At 51.4% G+C, this 22,966-nt stretch overlaps 8 protein-coding genes across 8 annotated transcripts; 4 read left to right on the forward strand and 4 right to left on the reverse strand.

The window, feature by feature from the left end:
• Nucleotides 1-554: 554 nt before the first annotated feature.
• J4E83_008927 (uncharacterized protein) lies at nucleotides 555-1,663 on the forward strand (the record flags this gene model as incomplete). The annotated part of the gene is made up of 2 exons (XM_049335820.1): nucleotides 555-981; nucleotides 1,032-1,663. 2 exons carry the CDS (start codon nucleotides 555-557, stop codon nucleotides 1,661-1,663), a joined length of 1,059 nt encoding a protein of 352 aa, XP_049185086.1.
• A 3,781-nt stretch (nucleotides 1,664-5,444) lies between these two features.
• On the forward strand, nucleotides 5,445-7,063 carry J4E83_008928 (uncharacterized protein; the record flags this gene model as incomplete). Its single annotated transcript, XM_049335821.1, has 3 exons — nucleotides 5,445-5,721; nucleotides 5,778-6,415; nucleotides 6,470-7,063. 3 exons carry the CDS (start codon nucleotides 5,445-5,447, stop codon nucleotides 7,061-7,063), a joined length of 1,509 nt encoding a protein of 502 aa, XP_049185087.1.
• Nucleotides 7,064-7,624: 561 nt separating this feature from the next.
• J4E83_008929 (uncharacterized protein) lies at nucleotides 7,625-8,682 on the reverse strand (the record flags this gene model as incomplete). The annotated part of the gene is made up of 4 exons (XM_049335822.1): nucleotides 7,625-7,768; nucleotides 7,829-8,108; nucleotides 8,180-8,406; nucleotides 8,497-8,682. The coding sequence occupies 4 exons, from the start codon at nucleotides 8,680-8,682 to the stop codon at nucleotides 7,625-7,627; spliced, it is 837 nt and encodes a 278-aa protein (XP_049185088.1).
• A 982-nt stretch (nucleotides 8,683-9,664) lies between these two features.
• J4E83_008930 (uncharacterized protein) lies at nucleotides 9,665-11,115 on the reverse strand (the record flags this gene model as incomplete). The annotated part of the gene is made up of 3 exons (XM_049335823.1): nucleotides 9,665-10,580; nucleotides 10,718-10,983; nucleotides 11,038-11,115. 3 exons carry the CDS (start codon nucleotides 11,113-11,115, stop codon nucleotides 9,665-9,667), a joined length of 1,260 nt encoding a protein of 419 aa, XP_049185089.1.
• A 396-nt stretch (nucleotides 11,116-11,511) lies between these two features.
• J4E83_008931 (uncharacterized protein) lies at nucleotides 11,512-13,065 on the reverse strand (the record flags this gene model as incomplete). Its single annotated transcript, XM_049335824.1, has 1 exon — nucleotides 11,512-13,065. The coding sequence occupies one exon, from the start codon at nucleotides 13,063-13,065 to the stop codon at nucleotides 11,512-11,514; it is 1,554 nt and encodes a 517-aa protein (XP_049185090.1).
• Nucleotides 13,066-15,653: 2,588 nt separating this feature from the next.
• On the forward strand, nucleotides 15,654-16,418 carry J4E83_008932 (uncharacterized protein; the record flags this gene model as incomplete). Its single annotated transcript, XM_049335825.1, has 3 exons — nucleotides 15,654-15,699; nucleotides 15,971-16,137; nucleotides 16,317-16,418. 3 exons carry the CDS (start codon nucleotides 15,654-15,656, stop codon nucleotides 16,416-16,418), a joined length of 315 nt encoding a protein of 104 aa, XP_049185091.1.
• Nucleotides 16,419-17,102: 684 nt separating this feature from the next.
• J4E83_008933 (uncharacterized protein) lies at nucleotides 17,103-18,448 on the reverse strand (the record flags this gene model as incomplete). Its single annotated transcript, XM_049335826.1, has 4 exons — nucleotides 17,103-17,538; nucleotides 17,597-17,761; nucleotides 17,826-17,846; nucleotides 17,901-18,448. The coding sequence occupies 4 exons, from the start codon at nucleotides 18,446-18,448 to the stop codon at nucleotides 17,103-17,105; spliced, it is 1,170 nt and encodes a 389-aa protein (XP_049185092.1).
• A 1,384-nt stretch (nucleotides 18,449-19,832) lies between these two features.
• Nucleotides 19,833-22,158, forward strand: J4E83_008934 (uncharacterized protein; the record flags this gene model as incomplete). The annotated part of the gene is made up of 2 exons (XM_049335827.1): nucleotides 19,833-21,831; nucleotides 21,896-22,158. The coding sequence occupies 2 exons, from the start codon at nucleotides 19,833-19,835 to the stop codon at nucleotides 22,156-22,158; spliced, it is 2,262 nt and encodes a 753-aa protein (XP_049185093.1).
• Between the last annotated feature and the right edge of the window lie 808 nt (nucleotides 22,159-22,966).

Below are 22,966 nucleotides of genomic sequence, written 5' to 3' on the forward strand. Positions count from 1 at the left end.
CATTCTAGAAAACTTCTACCGCCAGGCATGGATGCATGCAGCAATAGTGTCGCGCAGTGGGAGCAGTTGACCCCCCCTTCGCGACTCGGCTCAGCGTCGTAGCGAGCCTCCGTCACCCCCAAGCCTACGCCCAACAGCGCCGTATTGAGTGCAGGGCGCTTCTCCGCGTTTTCTTCTAGCCTCGCAGCGCGTTTCATCCGCTGCAGCTGTCGCCATATCATCCAACCCTCCCTCTTCCCCAGTGCTCAGCGCCCGACCTCTGGAGCGTCCCACCGCAGTTTCGGATACTCCATCTTTTGCCCAGCACCCGACCAGGGCAAGGATAGCACCAGCGTCTGTGCTCCGACCCACTCCCTAATCAGCCTCACCCTGCTGCCGACATCATACCGGACCATCCTTCCGAGTGCCTCTGCGCTTGTTCTTCAACAACGCTTTTACACTCCCAGCATTCACACAACACCCACACTCTACCACCTTAATCTCCTCTACCACTTAATCACCCCCGCAGCTCCGTACCGGCCACCACCCACCCGCTCCGTTATTCTTCGCCCACAATGCCTGGCCATCTCCGCACTCGCTTAAAGCGCGTCCTCACTGCTGGCTCACACAAGAATGCAAAACCAGAGGAGCCCGAGTCGGATTTTTACAAGCCTGGAGAGAAGATGCCTCCCCTCAAGTACCGTCGCGCCGTCGACCCCGAACATAAGAAAAAGCTCGAGGCTTTCAGCTTTTCGACTGCATGGCGCCGCCACAGCAACGCCTCACTGTACTCACCCATGGGTAGCAGGCTACCGAGCCGCAGGAGCAGCTTTAGGAGAAGAAGCCGCAGCCGTAGTATGCACCGAAGTCGGAGAGGAAGTTGCTCTTCCGACTACGATGCTGAAGAGTGGGTAGATAGCGGCATCGGAGCGAGCATCGCCGGTGACGACAGGCCGGCAAACATCAAGGAGGCGTCCGATGACGAAGGAGATGTGCTCAATGGTGTGTTTGACTATGTTTGCATATAGCCGTTGCGTTACTGACTTGCCTAGTGGGCCTCTCCCGTAATCCAACCGAAGACCCTCGCGACGCCCGCCGGAAACAATCACAAGGCGCTCGCCGCTCCAGCTCCATCCAACAGCCTTCGAGACCTGCCACCGGCTCCGACCGCACTCGTAATCCCTCGCAACCTTTCTCGCCAGAAGAGCTCGAGATCGCACTACAAAGGTCGCACCTCGAGGCCACGAAAGAGGAGTCGGACAAGAGTGCCAGCGAGAGTCCATTCGAGGACTTTGACGACCCAAGCCCTTTCCTGAGGCCGCGTGGTGGATCCATCTACGTACCATACAACGGCCAAGGCACGCCTCCAAAGCTGCCCTTCTGGGGCACTGCATACCCCTCGTGCGACGACGCACCGTCCAGAGGCCATTTCTCAAGACGGGCATCGGTTTTCCTAGAAAACGAAGACGGCTCTTGCACCCCGCAGTACGATCGCCGCGAATCTTTCTTCGTCCCAATGAACGCCCCGGGCCTGACGCAAGCACGTCAGATCTCCGTCTCCGATTCCAGCTCCGCTGAGGACGAGTGCGTATGTCCGCCTCAAGTTGCCGAAGCTCCGCAACGCAAACCCCAGCCTTGCGCTCCTTGTGACGCCATTGCCGCGATCCTCGCGAGGCCTGATTGATTTCTCTCTGCATTAGCGTTCACTTCACATTGTCGATATTCGATGCATTCGGTCTGTACATATTGTCCATTGCATTTCTCGGCGTTACTCCATGTAAGAACCCTCTGATCGGTTCCATGTTTACAAGCCAGGCTTGGCTTTTTTTCCTTCACGTTCTGGGCTGGAATGTCTCATAGACTACGTCTGACATCGTCAACGGTTTCACTTTCACGTCATCACATAATGAAATTCTTCAAATTCTTCACATCTTCAGTCTTGTCACGTTTGAGTTCCGTCTCGTGTATGTGCGACCACAGGTGCACTCCTATTACTCCGTAATATTAATTCACGAGTTCACAATACACATGCGATTCAACAATGTCTGACTTGAAGATCGTTATGCGTCGGCAGCACGCGCTCAATCACTCAACAGCGACGTGCGGTCTTCGGAGCCGGCCACAGCCACCCACGTGCACCCCAGCTGCCAGCGATCATCACAACCTGCATTGCATGCACCGTCACTCGCTGAGCCTCACTCTGCGCATCCCAGCCACGAAAAGAACAAATACCCACTCCCCAATGGCCATCAAACACGACCGTCTATCCTCGCCCAGAACACGCGTCGCATTGCGTCGTCGCGTTGTTCTTCTCCTTTACCGCTCTAATTGCACAGGTCGTTGTCGCGCGTGCACGGCTCCGATCAGCTCTGATCAACATCAATGTTCCTTTTTTCCCTTTTGCTCGTCTCCTCCCACGCGGTGCGGTGGGCCTAAGTGCTCTTGCTCACTCCACATTACACTTATGCATTGCAGCTCAACGCGCGCGTGAAGGTTTGTACGGTACGGGACTCCGGAAGTATTTGCATGTACAGTAACAGGGTCCTGTCAACCGCTTTTTCCTTTTACCTTTTTGCGCCGCCTACGCCCGATGCACGATGCAGACGCGCGCTCGGCCCACTTTGCCCGTTCCTCGTTGTTTTCGTAGGTTCGTGGGGGGCGGGTGTTTATTGATAGATGGATTTGCAGCTTGCCTATCCTAGGCGTATGTTTGCACGTTATGCTGGATGCGTTGTAGTACAATGTATTACCCCGGGATACATCTAAACCTATTCCAGGTCCAAGGAAGTTCGTTTCTAGCAACGAACCAGTAGAAAACCTCCCATGTAAGAAACCTTCGATATGCAGATGCATGAGAGATAGTCACGCCATGAGTGCAGGGAAAGAAGTTTGCGCTGCCGGTACTTCCGTTGAGGTGGAAAAGGATTGGGATATACCCTCATCGATTCGCCAGGGAACACTCATCCGACTCGCATCGCATCCTACCTACAGTGCATTCCGCACGGCGGAACTCACACGCCATCCGATCGCACGATGTCGTCTCGTCTCGTCGCGAAGCGGCACGGCACAGCACAAAGGACGGCTTACCTCTTACGTACAACCGCTTAGTCGACTCCTCTGCGCTCTTCGCGTTTTCTAGCTACGCGATTCGTCTGCGAGCGCGCCACCCCACCCCGCGCTTGTTCCTCTCGGCGGACTGGGCAAGGTTTTAGCCTCGTGCGCGCTCATCCTTCTCTCGTCTCGGCGGCTTTCATGGCGGAATCTGCAAACATTACGTCAGGGTAGCTTGGCTTTGCGTGCACACCCCCGCTATGGGCAGCCGGGCTACTTGCTTTGCGCGAGGTCGTGAGGTGGAGGCTTTGATCGGCCGTCTGAGTCGTGGTTTGGAAGGCGGAAATTGGGTATCTGCATGTGGGTTTTTGGGGCAAAGGGATTTGGCTCATGGGATTTTTTGTTGGGTAGGGCTGTGGTGAGGAGACTCGGATCGCTCGGAGCAATTGGGGTAAGCGGTCCGCGGGTGCTGGGAATAAGGGTGGGTGGGATATAAGGATTGGGGATGGGATGGATGCTTGAGTGATGTAAGATCGCTGGTGTGTGTGTGTGAGCCACCGGGAGAATGTGAGCGCAATAGCGTTACATTCCACGGTTGTCACGATGGTTACATGAATGTCGCCGGGTGATCTCTTTGGATTCAAAGGGTGATGTGATGTGATGTCAGACGATGGCTGATACTGGTATGTTTGACTTGCTGTTATGTAGATGTTATTGGCTTACTGGTAGGTGAGAGACATTGGAACGATGTCTCATGTGTTAGCAGCCATTGCTGAACACTTCTTACTTCGTGGGGGACACGGGCTAGCCCACGCTCAACTTATAGCATCCTCATAAAAGAACATTGACAGCGTATATAGAAGGAAGCGAACGCTCGAGATGTATGAAATATATGTGGTTGAAGCCCTCTAGCAATGAGTGGTCGCTGCGCTATACTCATGTAATCGCAGTGCTCTATTTTGGCTAAAATCAGCGTTTGGCTTTTTGTAAGAGATATATACATACAGACACGACATAGTTATGTATCAAATATGGGATCTCATAAAGGGTATAATAGACAATCTGTCTGCCTATACGGGTAGGAAGAAGCACTTCTGAGATTGGTAATAGCAATCAGATCCGATCATTAGTTTACGTGAACCGCAGTCTGGGAATCCGAGTAAACATATCGCGCCGACGACACACAGTGAAGGAACTGTGTGAAGGTGTGGCAGATGCTAAGACGGGCAGCGGGTACGAATATGGCAGTCTGGACTCGAATCGATTTTCTTGATACTTGGCAAGTCAGGTGTAGAGTGCAAGATGGCTGTCCTGGGCATGGTCTCTCACCCGTGTCGAGACTAACTTGGCTATGGCTCACTATGCCTTGCATCGGGCCTTAGCTGTCATGGCGACGTTACACTGACGTTCGGTCCTCGTTTGTAGTACAGGTACATCAAGTCTCTTCCTTCGTTCTTGTTAACGCAGCATGAGACCTTAAGCTCTATTTCATGCTCGACAACGCAACTGCACAACGATAGTACGACTACGATGTATGCGACCCGAAGAGTAGTCAGAGATCCAGGATCAATGATCGAGCACTGGATAGTCGAGAACATGCTGACCGAGGATAGTTCTCTCACTAGATAATGGAGTGCTACACACATGTCAGCGAAAATCCAGAAACAATGTCGCGCGCATGCGACCGTTCGAAAGACAACACGCAGACGAGTCGTGCTCCTCATCTTCAGCCAACAGTTCGCGCATCTCTGGAGATGCTCGGTGAGGTAATCCAGCATACGTGCTCGACAGTAGCGCGAACCGGGAGGTTCGGAGATGATTGAATCACGAACCAGTGCGCACCAATGGGCTTCCTTCCGACTCGCGTTACGATGGTACGATCATCGCCACGCACCCCAACGCCTCGCTCTTACCAGACTATGTCTCGCGGCCCGCCGTTGTGAATGGTCGGTGCAGGCACAGCTCGCAGTAAACATGGCAACGAGAGCAGCGGAGACCCTGGTGCCAGCCCAGCGCGGGAAATGAGCCCACGACAGTGCCCATCTCGCACCACAAAAACCTCGTGAAAAGCTGCAGACTCTGGACAAACATTCCCGCATCCGGGCACCTGTCGCACTCAAACTCCACACGGCACAGGCAAGACTATGCCCGCCCCTCGTTAGTCGTCCGACGCTTTACTGCTTCGCTGCAAGCTGCCCGATATCGCCATGCGCCGAGATGCGCCATTGACGGCAGAGGCCCAGCTCCTAGCCCCACTTTGGCTGCCCGAGCCGACGACTGTGAGAGCGAAACACCAGGACAAAGTCCAGCACATCGAGGTCACGCACTTGGAATCCGACTATGACATCTCGTCTTTAGCCCTGGGTTTTGTTCCGTTCCCTTTTACATCTGGTGGCGGCGTTACCTATAACACAATGGACGCTCCCGAGGCGCGCAGGTTCTCGACGAGCACGGCTGAGCGCGTCGGCTTACTCAGGGCGCACGAAAACGCGGCGAAGCAGAATCAATATGGCGCGATTCCAGATCCCTCTGAGATTGAGAGTCTGCTGGGCGGAGATGGGACGACAGAAGAGCTGGGGACCACGGCGGGGCAGGAAGCCAAGTTGCTGCTGAAGTACAGCGTTCCGTTGATGGGGACGTACCTGCTGCAGTACTCATTCAGTTTGGTGACGATATTCGTCGTAGGGCATAGTAAGTCTTTGAAACACAGATCCCATCAGATGCAAGCTGACTCTTATTCTGCATAGTCGGAACGGATGAGCTTGGTGCGGTCTCTCTTGCCACAATGACAGCCAACATCACCGGACTAGCAATCTACGAAGGACTGGCCACATCATTAGACACTCTCTGTGCGCAAGCTTATGGTTCCGGGAAGAAGACCATGGTAGGACTCCACCTTCAACGCATGATCCTCTTCATGTTAGCTGTGACCATCCCCATCGGAGCAATCTGGCTGTGTTCAGGTTGGATTCTGGCCGCCCTGGTTCCCGAGAAGGCGATTGCGCATCTCGCTGGATACTACCTCTCGTTACTCCTCGCAGGAGCACCAGGATATGCCATCTTTGAAGCAGGCAAGCGGTTCACGCAAGCACAGGGCCTGTTCAACGCTTCGCTCTTTGTCTTGCTCATTGCGACGCCTATCAACATAGCTTTGAACTATATCTTTGTCTTCGTTCTGGATTGGGATCTCACTGGTGCCGCTCTTGCGACTGTCATCTCCAACAACCTCCTACCATTGCTGCTTTGGATTTACGTATACTTCGTTAACCCGTCTTCGCTGGAATGCTGGGGCGGCTTCACGAAGGATGCATTCACCCATTGGGGGCCGATGGCAAGATTAGCGATTCCAGGTATCGTCATGGTTGAGACCGAGTGGCTGGCTTTTGTAAGTTCATGCACTGCATTCTCGGACATGGAGCACACGCTAATCCTCTTGTAGGACATTCTTACCTTTTCGACAAGTTATCTTTCCACAGCTCACCTAGCAGCGCAATCAATTGTCATGACTCTCGCTGTAGCCATCTACCACGTCCCCTTCTCCGTCGGCGTAGCCGTCTCAACCCGCCTGGGCAACTTAATCGGCGCCGGCTCCCTCTCCGCCGCCCGCACCGCCACAAAAACGTACATCCTAACCTTCCTCGCCATCGGCCTCATCGACTTCGCCTTCCTAACCGCCTGTCGAAACGTCCTCCCCAAAGCCTTCACCAGCGACCCGGAAGTCGTCAGCATAGTCGCCACCGTACTGCCCCTACTCGCTGCTTTCCAATTTGCGGATTCCACAACCGCACTCGTAAACGCCTTACTCCGCGGGCTGGGTAAACAGAACATCGGCGGCTGGTGCAATCTCTTCGTGTACTATGTTATTGCGGTGCCGTTGGCGCTTTTCCTTTGTTTCAAGCAGGATATGAAGTTGGTGGGGCTTTGGACTGGGTGTGCGGTGGGGTCGAGCTGCATTACGATATCCGAGGGGATTTATATGAAGTTTTATAATTGGGATAAGGCGATTGATGATGCGAGGGAGAGACAGGAGTAGCCTGCTTTGGAAGGGTTGGTCTAGAGAGGAAATACGAAGAGAGGGAGATTCAGAGGTAGACGTGGGACATGTGTAGATCCGTGTCAATAATAAAAGCGAGAGTGAACAATCTCGTCCGAGGAGATGAGCGAACACCCAAGAATACACATTGACGTTGCGTCACCGAATGTGCAAGTTGCCGTCTTCGTGTAGACCGAAGACCTGTTCAGTTTTCCCCGTGCATAAGGTGGGATAACGACCTTAAAGGAATACGTACTTGGTACAAAGCTAATAAAATAAGCGATGTACTCGCTGCAGAGTCAGATAAATAAGGCCTGTATGTGCTATGCTAGGTATCTACACTTATATCCAAACGGGAATTCCATGAACCCATGTCGCTGAGCGCGCTTTCCTACAAAATCCAAAGAACCAACATGAACGCTACACAAAGAAAACAACACGCGGCTTGCCAATAATAAAGGCTCCGCTCTCGTCGTCGAATTGATAAACCCGGTAGAACCATGCCCTCCCAACCTCAAGCTGTAATATGCCGCCGTTGACAAGAACATTTTCCAGCCCTATCTATCGACGAGCGAACTCGATATCCCCCTTGCGAGCCGGCTTAATGTTCGGATCGTACCACCAAACACACACAATAAGCGTAATCATCATAGGCAAAAAGTCGTAAACATAAATCGGCCACTCGTGAGACAGCAGATAACCATCCTAGTTCCATCCATTAGCAGTGCACTCAACCAACCAATCGAAAGGAAGAACAAAACATACCTTGCCCATCGCATACTCAATAACCCTACAAAGGTTACGAATAGTAATGCACACACTAGCCGCATACAAGAACCAAATCAACTTCGTCCACGGGATATCTGCCGACGCAGCCGTAGGCCCCTTTTGGAGTCTAACGTGCCAGATACCCGCTACGACGACGAAGAAGCCGAAGATGAGGATTTGGAGAATGAGGCCGCCGAGGATGATGTTTTCGCCGCGTTTGAAGCCCGCGGCGTCGGAGGCGGATACGAGCATGCCGGCGCCGCCGCCTTGGATCATACTATAGTAATGTATTAGCATGATGGTTTCTTGGGAGTTTGTGTTGTTGTTGTGTTGTTTTGGGAGACGTACAAGCAGAGAACATCACCACCAACGAAGAGCTTGGTCAACCAGTTTACGCGGATCAACGAGTACTCAGCAGAGTCTGTGCGGCGGATGAGACGACCGAGGATCATGTAGATGGAAGCTGCGAAGAGGATGGGTGCGAGGAGGATGAGCGTGGATTGGATGATGTAAGGGGTTTTGTTCTCGGTGTCGTTGTGGGCTGCGGCTCGGGCGGAGTAGCCTATGGCTTCGCACTGGGGTGGGTGTTAGCAATGTGTTTTCTTGGGTTAAGCAGCTTTTGTAATGAGAAGCTGGAGGGTTGGAGAGGGGGATTGAATACATACTAGAGCTCCGATGACGAAGGGTATGCAGAACCATGTCCTGTTCCTGACAAGGCGGTATGTGTGAATAAAGAACAGTATGAACATGATCACGGCGGTAATGGCACCGGCCGCGATCGTGGGTGTGTACGGCCAGAGTACATATTCTGGTATCGCGTTTGAGTCGTCTACTGGTCCCGGTGTCGACATCTTGAGTGGGAGGTTGGAGGTATGAGGCAGGAGCCTGTGAGGTATTGCAATCCCAGATGAAGCAGTTATGGTAATGTGTTTGAGGAAGTGAGAAGTGTTTGTGGCAGTACACTGTTGAACTGTTGGTATGTGGACTGAGGTTGGCTGATGGAGTAGAGTATAGCAATGTATTTATGTATAGAACTCGCCATGAATTACCGCGGGGCACAGCCCACCTAGCGTATCCCGTATCTAGACTCCCTGGACCCGTACATAGATTGCCCGAGCAACGTTCCCGCCTTCTGTTGGAATGCGTACATATCCCGGATAGAGAAGGAGAAGGGTCTGTGCATACGACTAGCGCGTCCGGATACGACGCGCCAATCGCATTGCTGCTCGAATACTGAGCTCCACTCTTTTTGTTCTTTCCTCGAACATCCTACATTAGTTCCTCGCGTATAGTGGTGTCAAACACGGGGTAGCAGGAGGAAGTCTTCAATGTCGCTTCCAGAATACGCCGTACATCTTGACGTGGTGCGTGCAAGTAGATAAGTCGGCTGCTTCGCACGTTTCGCACAGCCTCCCCCTGATAACTATCATCGCTTCGAATGGTCGTGTTCTACGCTGACCAGCCAAGTCCTGTAAAGGTAGTCTACCTGATCAGTCAACATGCGGATACTCGAGCCTAGCCTGATTCCACTTACGACACAAGACTTCGTCAAGCCAGCCACACATTCTTCGCAAGCATATCCCAAAGCAGTCTGGTGGAAGGAATAATCAATACTGATTTGGCGTAGGGATGTTGTTTCGATGCAATAGTTGTGCGCAAGCTGGCGGTAATCAAGCATGTTTGCAACCTCCGCGTCTCCGCAACGGGCAGCATAGCCTGCGTCGGAGAATTTGTTCCATGGAGGAACATCTCGCCTTTTGCAGCAGGTCGGGAGCGTACACAGCTCGGCGCACAATGATAAAAATGTCGAATGCCAAGAAAAGTTCCAAGGCTTCATGTCGCATGTCCAGAATATGGTGTCGGCGGAACAGAGCCACCTCGTATCTGCTCCTTGGGCCACTGAAGCCACTGCTTCCACTCGCTAGGGACCATGTGATCCGCGATCTTGAGTATCTGCTCTGCGAGCCCCTCCAGATACCAGTAACTCGCTGCTGCTCTGTGCATCATGACCGCGTAATGTGCAAAGATGATCAGAGATCCCGGCTGCTTCTCCGATAGAAGCTCGATATAGCGGTTGGAGATGAGGTGAATCCAGATCTTCAGCAACGCATCGGAAGGCGGCTTATCAGACTTTTCCGCGACCTGGAAGACCAGTTCGAGGATATGGCAGGCAAAGCCATATGCATCGACGATATCGGGAGGATAGACATGATGGACGACCTCCGAGAACTTACGCAGTTGCACAAGTTCAGTATTGGGTGGTTGTTCTTCTGTCATCCAATCAATGTCTTTGACGTCGTCCGGAATCATGCGGCCCAACTCGCTCGCCTTCATTTCTGTGTAAAAGCCAGTTACCATAGGCCGTATCCTCCGGGTCAAAACTAGATTGGAAAGCACGCTGTCAAACGCGTGCTCCATATCCGAGTGAGCTGCAACTGAAGCTACACATGCGTGTGGGAATAGGACTCCGGCAAACAGAAGGACCGCTTTGAAGTTCGAATGATCGATGTCGCGAACCGATGTTTGGAAACTAAGTAGAGCTGCGTCATGGTACTTCTCGGCCTGGTACGAGTATTGCGGAGCCTCTTCTGGAGCTGAAGTCCGACTCAGGTGTAGCGCGCTGAGAGCAAGAGCTGCCTGAAGGAGGTAGGGATGATCGAAAGCTGTCTGTATCAGAAATGTCGAGCACACATCCTCAGCATCAGTATTATTCGCTGCGAGGGTTTTGGCGGTGACATTAGTATAGTGACTGCGCACGAAGTCAGTTCAAATTTCTTCATTTTTTCCGTAAGCAGTGAATGTGTTCCGGTGACCGAAGATTATGACCGGTCTTGGAGGTAGAGTGATACACTCTCAAAGCTTCAAGATCGAAATGAAAGGACGTACTGGAGCAACCGTAGTTGGGGTATATTCAGCGTCAGATCAGGCCGGCTGGATGCGCCATTAAGATCGATAGTTCCAAACTCTGGTAATGGTTGCTGATCAAGAGCATTGGCATGACCATCTGTGGATGACGGCGTAAAAGCTGGTGTTCCGGCCGGCAAAGGCGATACATGGGACGCCTCACGACTCTCGCGGTTGGTGGAAGGTCGGTATTCGCACACCGTGCCTTGCTTCACGCAGTTTGCGCAGTTGGGCCTCTGTTCATCGCACTTTGAGATTTGTTAGTCGCAAGTAGAATTCGTAACTCGACTGGGAAGGCGCACTTTGACATGTCGGCCTTTGCACGGTAAGCAGCCGTTTCGCGACTTCTTATGAGGCTTGCGAGTCTTCGCTCTGTCCATGTTATGTTGTTGATGCGATCATATCGGAGGCTTGTCTGGAGGAACGCGATGGGCAGATTGGACGATCTACGCTTGTGATGCGTCACCCGTCGACGAAACCGGGAGCGGCACTAAGATATGGCCCGTGCACCCGAGACAGCCGTAGCCTACCCGATACAAGCACTCGAAGCACAGTTGTGGCTGTGTTCATCGTCTTGCAAATACTTATAGGGCAATCTGGCTCAAAAGGATAAAAATAGAACTGCATATAGTAGAGATGTACGTGTTTGGCCGTACATACATTTTCACATTCGTAACCAACGTATCTATCATATCAAAAACCTCAGTGGATGTCCACGTCCCACGCTAAGTCGAGCAGAAATGCGTAACGCCAGCGCAATGACTATATTCATGCGATTACTCCTCATCCTCGTCTTCTTCATCCTCAAGATCCGTCCGCTCAACGATCAGATTACCACTTCGTCCAATGCGCTCCTTGATCGTGCCACCAGTCTTGAGTTCGTACACCTCGCGCGGCATAGGACTGACCAGCTGGAACTTGTACTCATGCTCAAAATCCTTTGGCTCTTCGACCTTCTCCTGTGCGCCTTCTTCAGACTGCAGGATATCGTAGCATTCAACGAACGCGTAGAGTTCCTCGATATGAGCATCCGCGGCGAATTTGCGGACCACACGCTCGGCATTAGGCATGCGAAGACTGATGCGTACGATGTCCTTTTCCTCGGGACTGGGCTCAGAGCGAATTGATGCGGCGCGCCATTTGCGCCATTGGGCGAGGTTTTGTGCGTATCGTTCAATGGCTTGTTCGCGCTCAAGTGCTTCCTTTTCTTCTCGGGCTTTCCGCTCCGCTTCCTCCTTCTTCTTGCGCGCCTTTTCTCGGTCCGCTGCAAGTGAGCGTTCATATGCGCTGTTCTGTTGTTCTCGGATATTCCTTGTCGCCTGCTGTTCAGCGCGCTGACTGCGTACGCGATTCAGCGGCTCTGTGTGTTGCTGCATCGCCTGTCTTAGCTTTGCGATGTACTGCTGTGGAGTTGTAGGACCGGCTACGCGCGCCGCGATGCCCATGGCTGTCGATGACACTTGCGGCGTGTGTACGATAAGGCCGGTAAAAGGGAACTTTGTGCACGATAGCGCGGCAGAAACCTGGTATGCCTCCGAATCTTGCACATTGCCCGCCCACAGTATTATGTTGTTCTCGGGATTCCGTACAAACTCCACGACCTCTGGTGCGAGAAGTGTGTCCTTTATAAAAGAAGACGTCTCATCGTGCTCGGGACTGACCAGCACGACCATCAAGAACTGAAGGTTCTTCTTAGCCAGGTCGAAGGCTTGTGCGTAACCGCTCTCAAAGAACGGGAGGTTGTGGCTGCCATATTCCTCCTCAAACTCGCGGATGAATCGCGCCGCGGTATCTCGTGGGTTCAAAGGTCGGCGTCCGCTTGCGCTGCGTTGAGAGGCGGGTGTGTTGATGTTGCTAGCCGTCACCCTCCCCCACGCGCGGGGTAGGAAGGGAAATAGCCAGCCTAAAAGTCGGAAAGACTTCGCGAATAACGAGTACACGAGCGAGAACGGCGCAAAGAATATCGCAAGCACCAGCGGAACTTGGGTGGTAACTTGGCTCTCTGGCTGCGGCACCACCCTTGGCGCAGGCTCTATCCTGACCCTCCTCCCACTACTTGTTGAGGATCGCGGTGAAGCAAAGCCATTCAATAGTGTCTCTTGTCGGCGGATGTCTTGGGGCGGTGGTAATTGTGCAGCGGCTGCAGCGACTGGGTCTTCGGTCGGTTCGCCGTCGAAGAAGCGGGTTACTGCTATGTTGACATTCCATTGCGCGCGCTGGAGAATTGGTATCGCGTCGGATGTTGCTTGGTCGGTAACGGCGGTGTATTGCTGGAGTGCGGCTTGCTGGTCGGCTGTGAGGGATGCGATGTCCACGCCGCTGTCCGCCATCTTAGGTATTCGGCTCGTCTGATTCTAGATTGAGATTTTGGGTTGTGTGTGATCGGATGCCAGATTCTGCGACAGAGGTTTATATCGGAAAGGACTGTAGTGTGGAAATGTGGTGTAGGGTGAAAGTCTTGGTCTACGTGTTGCCTTTACAGCGGCGATGATGTAGCGGTGGTCGGAGCTTACGCTCGAACTACGGGACAAAGGTGAGGCTAACCACGAATGATCGGCCCTTGCCACGGAACACTAATAACCCACGGGGTAGTTGGTGAATGAGCATGGTAGCAATTGTTTCCCTACAGCAACAGTTTTCGTGGTAAGATAACCGTCCCTTGGTTTTGTTGCAATATTCAGGCTGCGCTGCCGAAGTCCGCACGCCCGGCACCACCATTTGCAGCAGTGCCATTTGACACAATAATTTGCGCACTGTCGACAGCGTCAGAATCGAGGAAAGAGCCGTTGGTTATTGACAAATGTGTCTCAAGGCTTCCGCCATAGCCTCAAAGGGCTCGTTCTATAGCTGTTCGCGTCTATGTCAGCAGCGAAGCATGACATTTCCAAGTGCGGTGATGATCAGAATGTATTGTACGAAACATAGACTTGCAATATCGTCAATATGCTTCTGATGAGCAACTTGTGTTTCCCAATAATTTGTGTGGTCCAAGACACCTAGTAAACCACACCCGCAACCGATGGAGCGACCAGTGATCCTGTTGGTAGCAACCAGGTAGCCACAGCTACACAACGTTGCGCGGAACCTTTTCGATGTGTATTCGAAATCGAGGATCCTGAACTAAGCGCTTCACTTCCTCCCCTTATCTCAGTGATGTACTTACACTCTTACCACCAGTGACAAAGCGTAATCGACCAAGCTGAAACCAATAAATAGTAGAGCCCCACTAAGCATCGTTATCAATGCACTGAAGCGTGGTGTCATTCCTGCCCCGCACTGGCTGCGGACTCGGCCAGTCTACCCCTCCAGGCCCACCATTGCCCACGAATCGACCAAAATTCACATCTCGCCCAAGGTAATAGTGTTACTGTTTGCACTTTTTGCCATCAATCCTGTTGTAACAGGCCCGCTTGGCGTAAGTTCGACTGTTCATCCAACTGCATGAAACATGTCCTAACAACTTCAATAGCAAGCGGTAAGGCGTCGCACTTGTAATGCGAAGATCACTCGTTCGGTAAGCTTCACACTCATGAGTTCCACACTTCGAATTCGCATTCTAACAGTTCTTCTAGATTCGGGTAGTGGGCATAACACAACTTCTTTTTTTGCTGCATTTGCAGCTCACACTCAACACAACGTCAAATTATTTTTCTTTACAAAGAAGCGTAGTGTTAGTTTTTTGCGCTGTTGCCTAAGAAGTATCATTTCATTGTTAATCGTCACAGCGGTTTCTAGAAGGTCATACATGTAATGCGACGTACCTAGAGAAGAACCTATTCATGCGGGGCAAGATTGCGCCCAGGTGTGTGTTGACATACCAACATCCTTCATAGTTGCGCCAGCTTCCACAACGATACTCACTCCGGCTATGGCCGCTGATCTATCTACGCTCATCTCTCAAATGGTCTAGAAGTACTGTATGCGGCACCTCCCCTTTTGCATCGGCTTCTCGCGATCGTCATGTTCGGCATTCTCACTGCAAAAACGTTGCCGGCACTATGGAAACCCATACACCCGCCTTCAAGTAACTTCAGATGCCTTCTCGACGATCGGAATCTCCATCACTTACAGCCAGAACACATCTGCCTCGATCCCAAACAGCCACAGCTTTGCAATGTGCAGCACCTAGGACTTGTTGTTCAGCCCGCTGCGAGATGGAAACGAGTCCTCTAAGCTCCCGCATTCAACGCTGAGTCGGCACAGACTCTTCACAGTATTAAAGAGTAGGAAGCTATACAGAGCTCACGAGAGATGGTTATCGCAGTGGAGGGCCTGTCCAGAGTCCGGTCTCGAACTTATGCTGAGGTGCTCCTTCCTTCGTCATGCCACTAGTCCGAAATATGAGTGATCCGACTCAGCTGTTCCCTGAACGCGACTTCCTCCATCGCGACTGCCCTCAATGTTAGCGAGACACGTGGGAGCTGGATTTTCAAACCTCGCTGTCGCTCACTTCATGATGTTCAACCAAATCAATAACATCATGCAGTGAGCGATGCACTACGTGATCACACCCTTGACCCATGACTGACGAATGCCAATAGATCACTCTGCGCCGTATCGCGCGCCCGTGTTTCGGGCTACACGCCCGAGCCAGAAAGTAGGTCTACTCCCATTTATTCATACTCTTTCCAGCTTTCCCTATCTTGGTGCTGCATCTCGAGTGATGAGCTCATCTATGCTTCTGCCCGCGGCACAGCAAGTTACTGCAAACGCTCGACTAGTGTACGCAATCAAATGCATCAAACCGATACTAAGTTTGACGCAATTTCGAGAGCTGTGACACAAATGGGTCTTGGGGGTTTCTCCGTGAGCATTGCTGACATTTCTTTTCGCTAGCCATCATCAAGGACGAGTGTGAGTAGCTGCATCGCAACCCGCTGCAGCAGCCGTTACTAACACATTTCTAGGGCCGGAGGCTATGGAGATTGTCGCGGTTGTCGCCGCTCCTGCGGGAGAAGACCAAGGTAGGTGCATACTTTGCATACAAGTCGAGGCTCTCGTTGAAGGACACACATCCGAGTTCACGCAGACTGGACTTACGCACCTGCCTTGATAAACTCGGAAAACTCAATACACGCCAAGACCAGCTCATCCCTCACTTGAAGCCCGATCGGGTCGACAACCCTACACAAAGCTCAATACAGATGGACGAGGATGTGTGGTATACTTGATACGCCTTGCACTACTCAGGTTTTGGTCGTACATTCATGTATCAGGTGGGCTAACGTAGTATAGACGAGAACGACGAAGACGAGGTCGAAGTCGACTGGCTTCTGGCCCCGGCTTCCGCGCTCGTGCCGTCCGTGGCGGCCGTGCCGCGAAAGCGGCCTGCGACGAAGGCGGCGGCGGGCGCCAAGCCGCCCAAGCGGGCGAAGAAGGAGAAGGAAGACAAGAAGAAGTCCGTGAGTAGTCCCTCGTCATGCCTAGCTCAACCCTGCTTCTTTCGTCGACTGCCCCAGATACGTTTCAATGGGTGAAGACTGAAGGTTGAATCCATGATAACAAACGCGCGCTGCAAACTGCGCAAGAGTCTTCTCGACGTCATTAGCAACAATTTCACTTACCATGCTGACACACATAGAACGAGATCGTAGACGACGACGCCGATGACGATGATGGCGATGACAACGATGACTGGGAGATCCGGGCTCCTGCCTCCCGTCCTGGCGCCGCCCTTCCATAGTTTCCATAATGATCTGAATGAGAACGTGGGTGCGATATGAATGATGATCTCTGAGCAACGTGTGCTAATGAATTTGAACGATAACACGCGCTTTAACATATACAGCTCTGATGGAAGCATTTGCCTTTGGCGACATACAACTATACGTTAAGGCTCTGCAGAATGTTGAAGAACACAATAAATTAATACATGAAGCCTTAAAAGTCTAGGATGTAGCTTTAACACAGAAGTCTTCTTACAAACCGTTTTTCAAAGCAGCTAAACTCAAAATATCCCCACAGTCTTAGTTCTTAGCCAAAGAACTTAGGTACAAGGAGATACGGGCCGCTGGAAACCAAAGAAAAGAATCCATGCCGACCGAATGCTTTCCCAAAAGAAACACGAGCTCCCAATATGTCTTGGCTTTCGTCGTACCGAGCATATGCTGTAGCGACCAGTGTATTATACTTGCGATTTCTCTCATTCGTGAGAGTATCTTTTCGTTAAGGTCGTCGATGTTGCGGAAGTCGTGAGTGGCTCGTTTCGCTCTGCGTCATCGCAGTACCATGGGATGAAGTGGATGGCAACCAAGAGAAGGAATCGCACACAGGTGTGAGTCAAAGAGGGCTGTGGCGACCAGGACAACCCCTTTGTAGAAGTTGAACATCGCCCAAAGATAATGCCAGGTCTGACTGTAGCCCATGATCAGGGCCTGCTGGCGTAATTCAGCAGCTTTCTAAAAGATGACCACAACTCTTTTGACTTCTCGTTGTCTTGCTCAAGGTTGTATGCGATGAGGGCTTGGATGGCATCATCCCACCGCCTCGCGAAGGACGGAGGATCTGAGGGGAAAAGCTTTCGGTTCAGAACCATTGCTGTAAGTTGGCGGTACCGAACGTTCAGTCGGCCTGTGTAGGACCTGTTTGCATTGAACCTGAACGCAGGAGGAGGGTCGTCATTTCGCCTCAGTAGATACTGACCATATTGTTCGATCCAGCAACCCAGGTCGTTGTCATCGACCTGCTCACCCATGGCAATGCACCGATGGAGACGAACGAGAGTCCATCGAAGGGCATCGCTTCCGAGTTGCGTAGGAAAGCTCAAGTGGCCCATCATCGTGACTAAGTCCTCTTCAGACCACCTACAACAGTCAGCGGAATGTAGCCAGGTAAGTATGAATTAGAAAAAAAGCCGCATACCTTCTCGACATGAGATTGAACTCGTTCTCAAAATCGGAGCCGGGATTTGGATCAACCGAAAACCAATCTGCATCCTTGTTGTATGACTCTCTACCAGTTCTAGTCTCAATCTTCGGTATGCACATAAGCACCAGTGGCTCATGGATCGCCTGCTCCCCAGTAGACCTAAGGATAAGTGTACGAAGTCAGTGTTTGTCTCACATAAAACTCGTACAGGAATATTACTTACCATCTCGCATAGATTGGTGGCCTATTATGAGTATCGTAGATACGCTCCCAACCGATACCGTCAGCTCGTACGTACGGGCATATGATGACTAAACTGAATGGAGTCTCAGGGGAGCCGTATCTAGCCACTAGAGACGCAGTTGACTCGTCCCTAAAGACTGCGGTATCTCGATCGATAGGATCGTAGAGAAGAGCTGACTTCTTCGCCATAATGTCCGGGTGTGTAGTGAGATCGTCGTAGCATTGCTGGATCTGGTCTGCCGTCTGGGTAATACCTTTTTGTGCCGCAGCCGCAGCGAATGCTGACGACCAACCATCCTGATGCCAACGCCATCTAGTTGAGCCTGGCACGTATTCAACCGGAGGGGGGAAGAGACCCATAGTTGACACCCGAGTGTGTGGCTTTTCTCCAGCGATTCCCGGACGTGGGTGAGCGGCTTGGCCGGCGATCGAGTAAGGGTGGTTGCTGCTTGCACCTTGTCGCTTGGTGGTGACTACGGTACTTGAACTATGGTCCGCATAGATCATTCCAGTGGTAGTACGCGACATGTAGAAGTTGCTCGGAGGAGGCCCATAAGTCCGGTATGCGTCTTGGTGTTCGGCTATACGCGGTGCGGAGGTCATGGCTTGAGGGTTATCGGTCGGGTGGTACAAGGCCATCGTGCTGGTAGAAACTCAGTGGTGCTTTCCTTTGGATTCAAACCGGGTGTATGTTGTTGTGGATCGATGTCGGAGAGAGTTCAATGCAGGCAAACTTGATTGACGTAGGCAGGATTGAGTCGGTGTAACCAGTGGAAGTGGCTGTAAATTACACGAACAAACTTGTAGTAGAGAGTAAAAGCAGTGATCTGGGAACGGGTAAGGCGCTTCAAATACCTATTACATACAGGTAGAAGCTGCGTGGGATACGGTAAGCCATCGGCCTCTCACTCCGACGATAAGAAGTACTTAGCGTTCACGTCATGTGCAAGTGAGCGAGAGAACATCTAGAGGCGAACAAACACACCCAAAATGGTTAACCACGGGGCTGTTGAGCAATTTGTGCCCGCTGAAACTTGCGGTCAAACCCCGTAGCGCCTGACCTTTACATACCTCGACGCTTTCAAGGACTATACATGACTGTATCACACCGTAACAACGGGCTTGGCACAGGAAATGTGGTAAAAGCCGTCTTTTAGCGCAAATAAATTGAAGCACGAGGTTGCTGACTGTCGAAATCAGGTAAGCACACGGGAATACGATGCCCAAAGGAGTATAGGCTTACGGAGATGAGTATGTTTGCCGCCTAGAGAGGTGAGAAGCGGCGTCGTAAGTGTACGAGACTACCCGTAGCCAAGAAGATAGCGCGAATCGACTGTCCATATAATACTGGAACTATTTTGCCCGCCTCTCGTCTTTGTCCACTACCACTAACTCCTCTACGTGCGCGGTATACGTGCAATCCTTCATTGCCTCACTCTCGCGGCCCATACCACCATTCTCAGTTTTCCCAGCTCTTGAACAGGATACACCCAATCTTAAGTAGGCTCTCATCGCATGCATTGATCAGTGCATTTACTGATACCGTGAAGCACCCGATACGATCGATACTTACCGTACCTCCTGACGTCCCACGTCCGTTACAATCCTGGAAACTGCTCGAACCTGAGCCACATATTCCAATTCAAAGCCTCCAGTGTCAACCCGCATGACAAAGTGCAACTTCAACATACAACTCCAACAACCATAACACAGAAGAACTCAGCAGGCGTCTCAGTTGAAGGCCCAAGGTATTTCTATCCTGTCACACAGCACAAGGCTGTGTTGATATCGACAAAGGCAGTGACAATACCGCCTGAACAACCACTGCTGTACTGTAAGCAACAGTAAGCAGACATCTTTACAGATTCTTTCTGACCAAAAACTATAGTTGGTCACATCATCTCCCCCCTCTACAACGAACGACATGCCGCATTTTCCCCCTGGCGCTCCCCCTCACCTTCTCTCGAATCTTCACCCGAACACTCTTATGCGATGGATTGACCAACGAGACAATATCCCTTCTAACGGACCCAAGGATAGGCGTCTCGGAATTATCCACTATGGCTGCACTATCATCGAAGATTACACGGTACCTGCGACCCGATCCGCCTTCAAGAAAGACATGAGAGGCCACTGGATTGAAGAGAAGGATGGAAAGGTCAAGATATTTATCCGGGGTATCACAGAATACTTTCAGGGTGACATATGGCACACAAACCAGTGGGTACCTAGCAGAGTCGTCAAGCGGGGAGACCCGTGGAAAAACAGTATCAAAGAATGGGCTTTCAATATGGACCTCAGCACATGGGAGCTTGGGGGCGTGCAAGATCCTCCTAAGACCAACACTGCAGACACCTCAGTCCTCGCGAATACAATCGCTGGCCTTATGGACGAGTTCGTGACAAATCCGGCGCCCTTCATGGGCAGAAAAATCGCTGAGCTCCTAGAAAAGAGAGCTTCTAGGGGCAGGGGAAATGATGTCGCCTCTGTTGTCCAGACTATCCTCCAAGGTATCCAGGATGCCGGCCTCTACGAGGTGCTGAACACGCCCGATTTCAACATCGACAGTCTCATCGACGAATCCAAGATCGCAATCAATGGCAAGCTCCCTAAAGGCACTGGAGGCATATACATACGCTATCACCGATCTACATTCAGCGTCAAGCGCTGTTGGCGTGCAAACACATATTACGTTTACATAGGCAAGACAGTCGACTACCGTAACCGATTCGACAGTCATCCAGAGTCAACCAGCAGCTACGGAGACTTGACTCGCAATTCCGCATTCATAGAATCATCAGCTCTCTGCACGATGACGGACGAAGATAACATCGACTTCTCATACCTCGTCGAACAGATCTTCGTGTGCCTTTTAGAGTCTTACCGATCAGATCTTCTTGTGGACGAAGATGATCCCTTTAGGCTGGGTGGTGACAGTCCGATTGAGCATGCTGAAGCAATCGAGACTGCGCTCTATTTTAGGCGAGTCTCAGAGAAAGTTTTTGAGAAGACTGGATGGCCTGGCGCGATCGACCGGGAGGGCTTTGGCGTAGAATTCGGAGCAAACTACAGCAGCCCTTACAAGGAGTGGAGCCTGAAGAGTGAACAGCTTCTCTTCCTTCGCCATGACATTCTCGAGAAGTCACGTATCGACGGATCAGTTATTCCCATCTCGGTGTTCAGGACAGCCAAACCAAAGGTCGCAACTTACCGTGAGAAACAACGAGCTTCGGCTGGTTCAGAGATCAACGTCTTCCAGAAATTCCACGCCGGCAAGTACTTCTTCGGTGTCAGCCATGTCCAATTTGTCATGGACGGGACTATGGGTCCCACGAACGGTCAACCCTACTACCTCGTCTTCGAGGTTCGCACGGATGGACAGGCTCATCCTAATGCCTGGTCAAGGTTACCACGGATCGGTGCGTTCTGTAACTGGCAACAAGGCCGCGCATTAGCAGTGCGTATGGAGTGGGAATACCCAGTCGGCTCAGGCAACTTCCGTTTCCGCTACATGCACACCCGTAAAGTGTTCACGTTCAAGAATGCGCCAACCGACCGCGGTTCAAATATTAACTACGTTAGATCTATCGCAATAACACAGTGGCTGTTCAATGCTGCGCCGAACAACCCTCAACCTTGGATGGAAAAGTTAAGGGGATGTGCCTACGTCCTCCAAACTGTTTTCGATTACCATACCCAAACTGTCCAGATCAAACTACCGGAGCCACTCACGATGATCAACGGTGGTAGATTCTCCGCTGTAGAGATCCAGCGCCAGATGACCCAAGGTGGCCTCTTGAACGTGAATGGCGAGTTTGAGAGCGCTGGCAGACGAAAGAATTGCGACACTTGCGCTTTACTGGCAGTCAACGCGAAAGATCTACTAGCCAAAGGAGGCTGCAAGCAGCTTGTTATTCCAGGTACAGACCTTGTCGTTTGCGCAATCTGCTTGATCTTCGGACGTCCCTCCTGCAGCTGGACTACAGGTAAGTCTTCAACGTACGACATGTCTATATGATTTGAACTAACTTGGTGCTTTCAATTTCGCAGGCAATGGCTTCAAAGAACCTGCGTACTACACAGATGGTATGATTCAGGGAACATTGTTGAAGCAGGCACAGATCTCATCAGACGAGGTTGCCCTCAATAATAAGTGGTTATCGTTGCTTATTGCCCAGCCTCTGCCAGCACTGGAACAGACGGGCGAGGAATTCAAGCAGCAGTTGGTCGACATTATCGATCTCTCAAGAGAAGAGGACGACCTCTCCGACGCAGAAGAGGTAGGCGATGAGCCAGGTGGCGAGGACGACTAAACTCCGAACGAGTGGTCAAACGAGATCACTCACTACTCAATATTTGCTCGATGTGTGAGTAGATTCTGCTTCTTGTATGCGGGACAAAGAAATGCTAAGACTTATTTTAGGTCTTTCAAATATTCGGCTCTTAGCCATGCGACTTTTACAACCTTCACGACCCCTTGCGACCCTCATAGCCCTTTACGACCTTCACGATCCCTTACGGACGTCGAACTTCCGCAACCCCGGCACATTTCCCAAATTTCTTTACTCCAGTGTTCTGTTTTTGCAACATTTGATTTGCCGACACATGAGAACTCAGAGAAAGATTACCAGTGCTGGCGTGCACTAGGACCGACTGCTACCTTTGCTGGTAGCAAGGGGAGCTGGCCTGAATTTTTAATCTTTATACCTATGTAGGATCTCAATAGTACAAAACGTATTTTGCAAAACTAATGTCTTACTATTTTGCCCATTCACGCCTGCATGCTAATATTGAGATAACCTAGATCAAGATGCGAAGTTCGGATATCTAAGGTTTGTAATATACTGTAAGGCGTCGCACTTGTAATGCGAAGATCACTCGTTCGGTATGTTCTTCCAAAGATCCAAATTTCGAATCCCCCAACTAACCAACTATAGATTCGGGTAATGGGCACAGACACGTTTCTTTTTTGCTCCCATTTCCTCCTGGGAGGGCTCGTACTTTTGTTCTCTCAATCAGTACTTGTCTTACATGGTAAAGGAACTTGTCGTCGTACGGACAAGTCAAGTATGCGCAGACGCAGTGCTTCTTTTATTTTATCACCATCAAACAGCCATTATT

Source organism: Alternaria metachromatica (assembly GCF_023757995.1).
Source record: "Alternaria metachromatica strain BMP 0045 chromosome Unknown scaffold_28, whole genome shotgun sequence".
Taxonomy (NCBI): Eukaryota; Fungi; Ascomycota; class Dothideomycetes; order Pleosporales; family Pleosporaceae; genus Alternaria; species Alternaria metachromatica.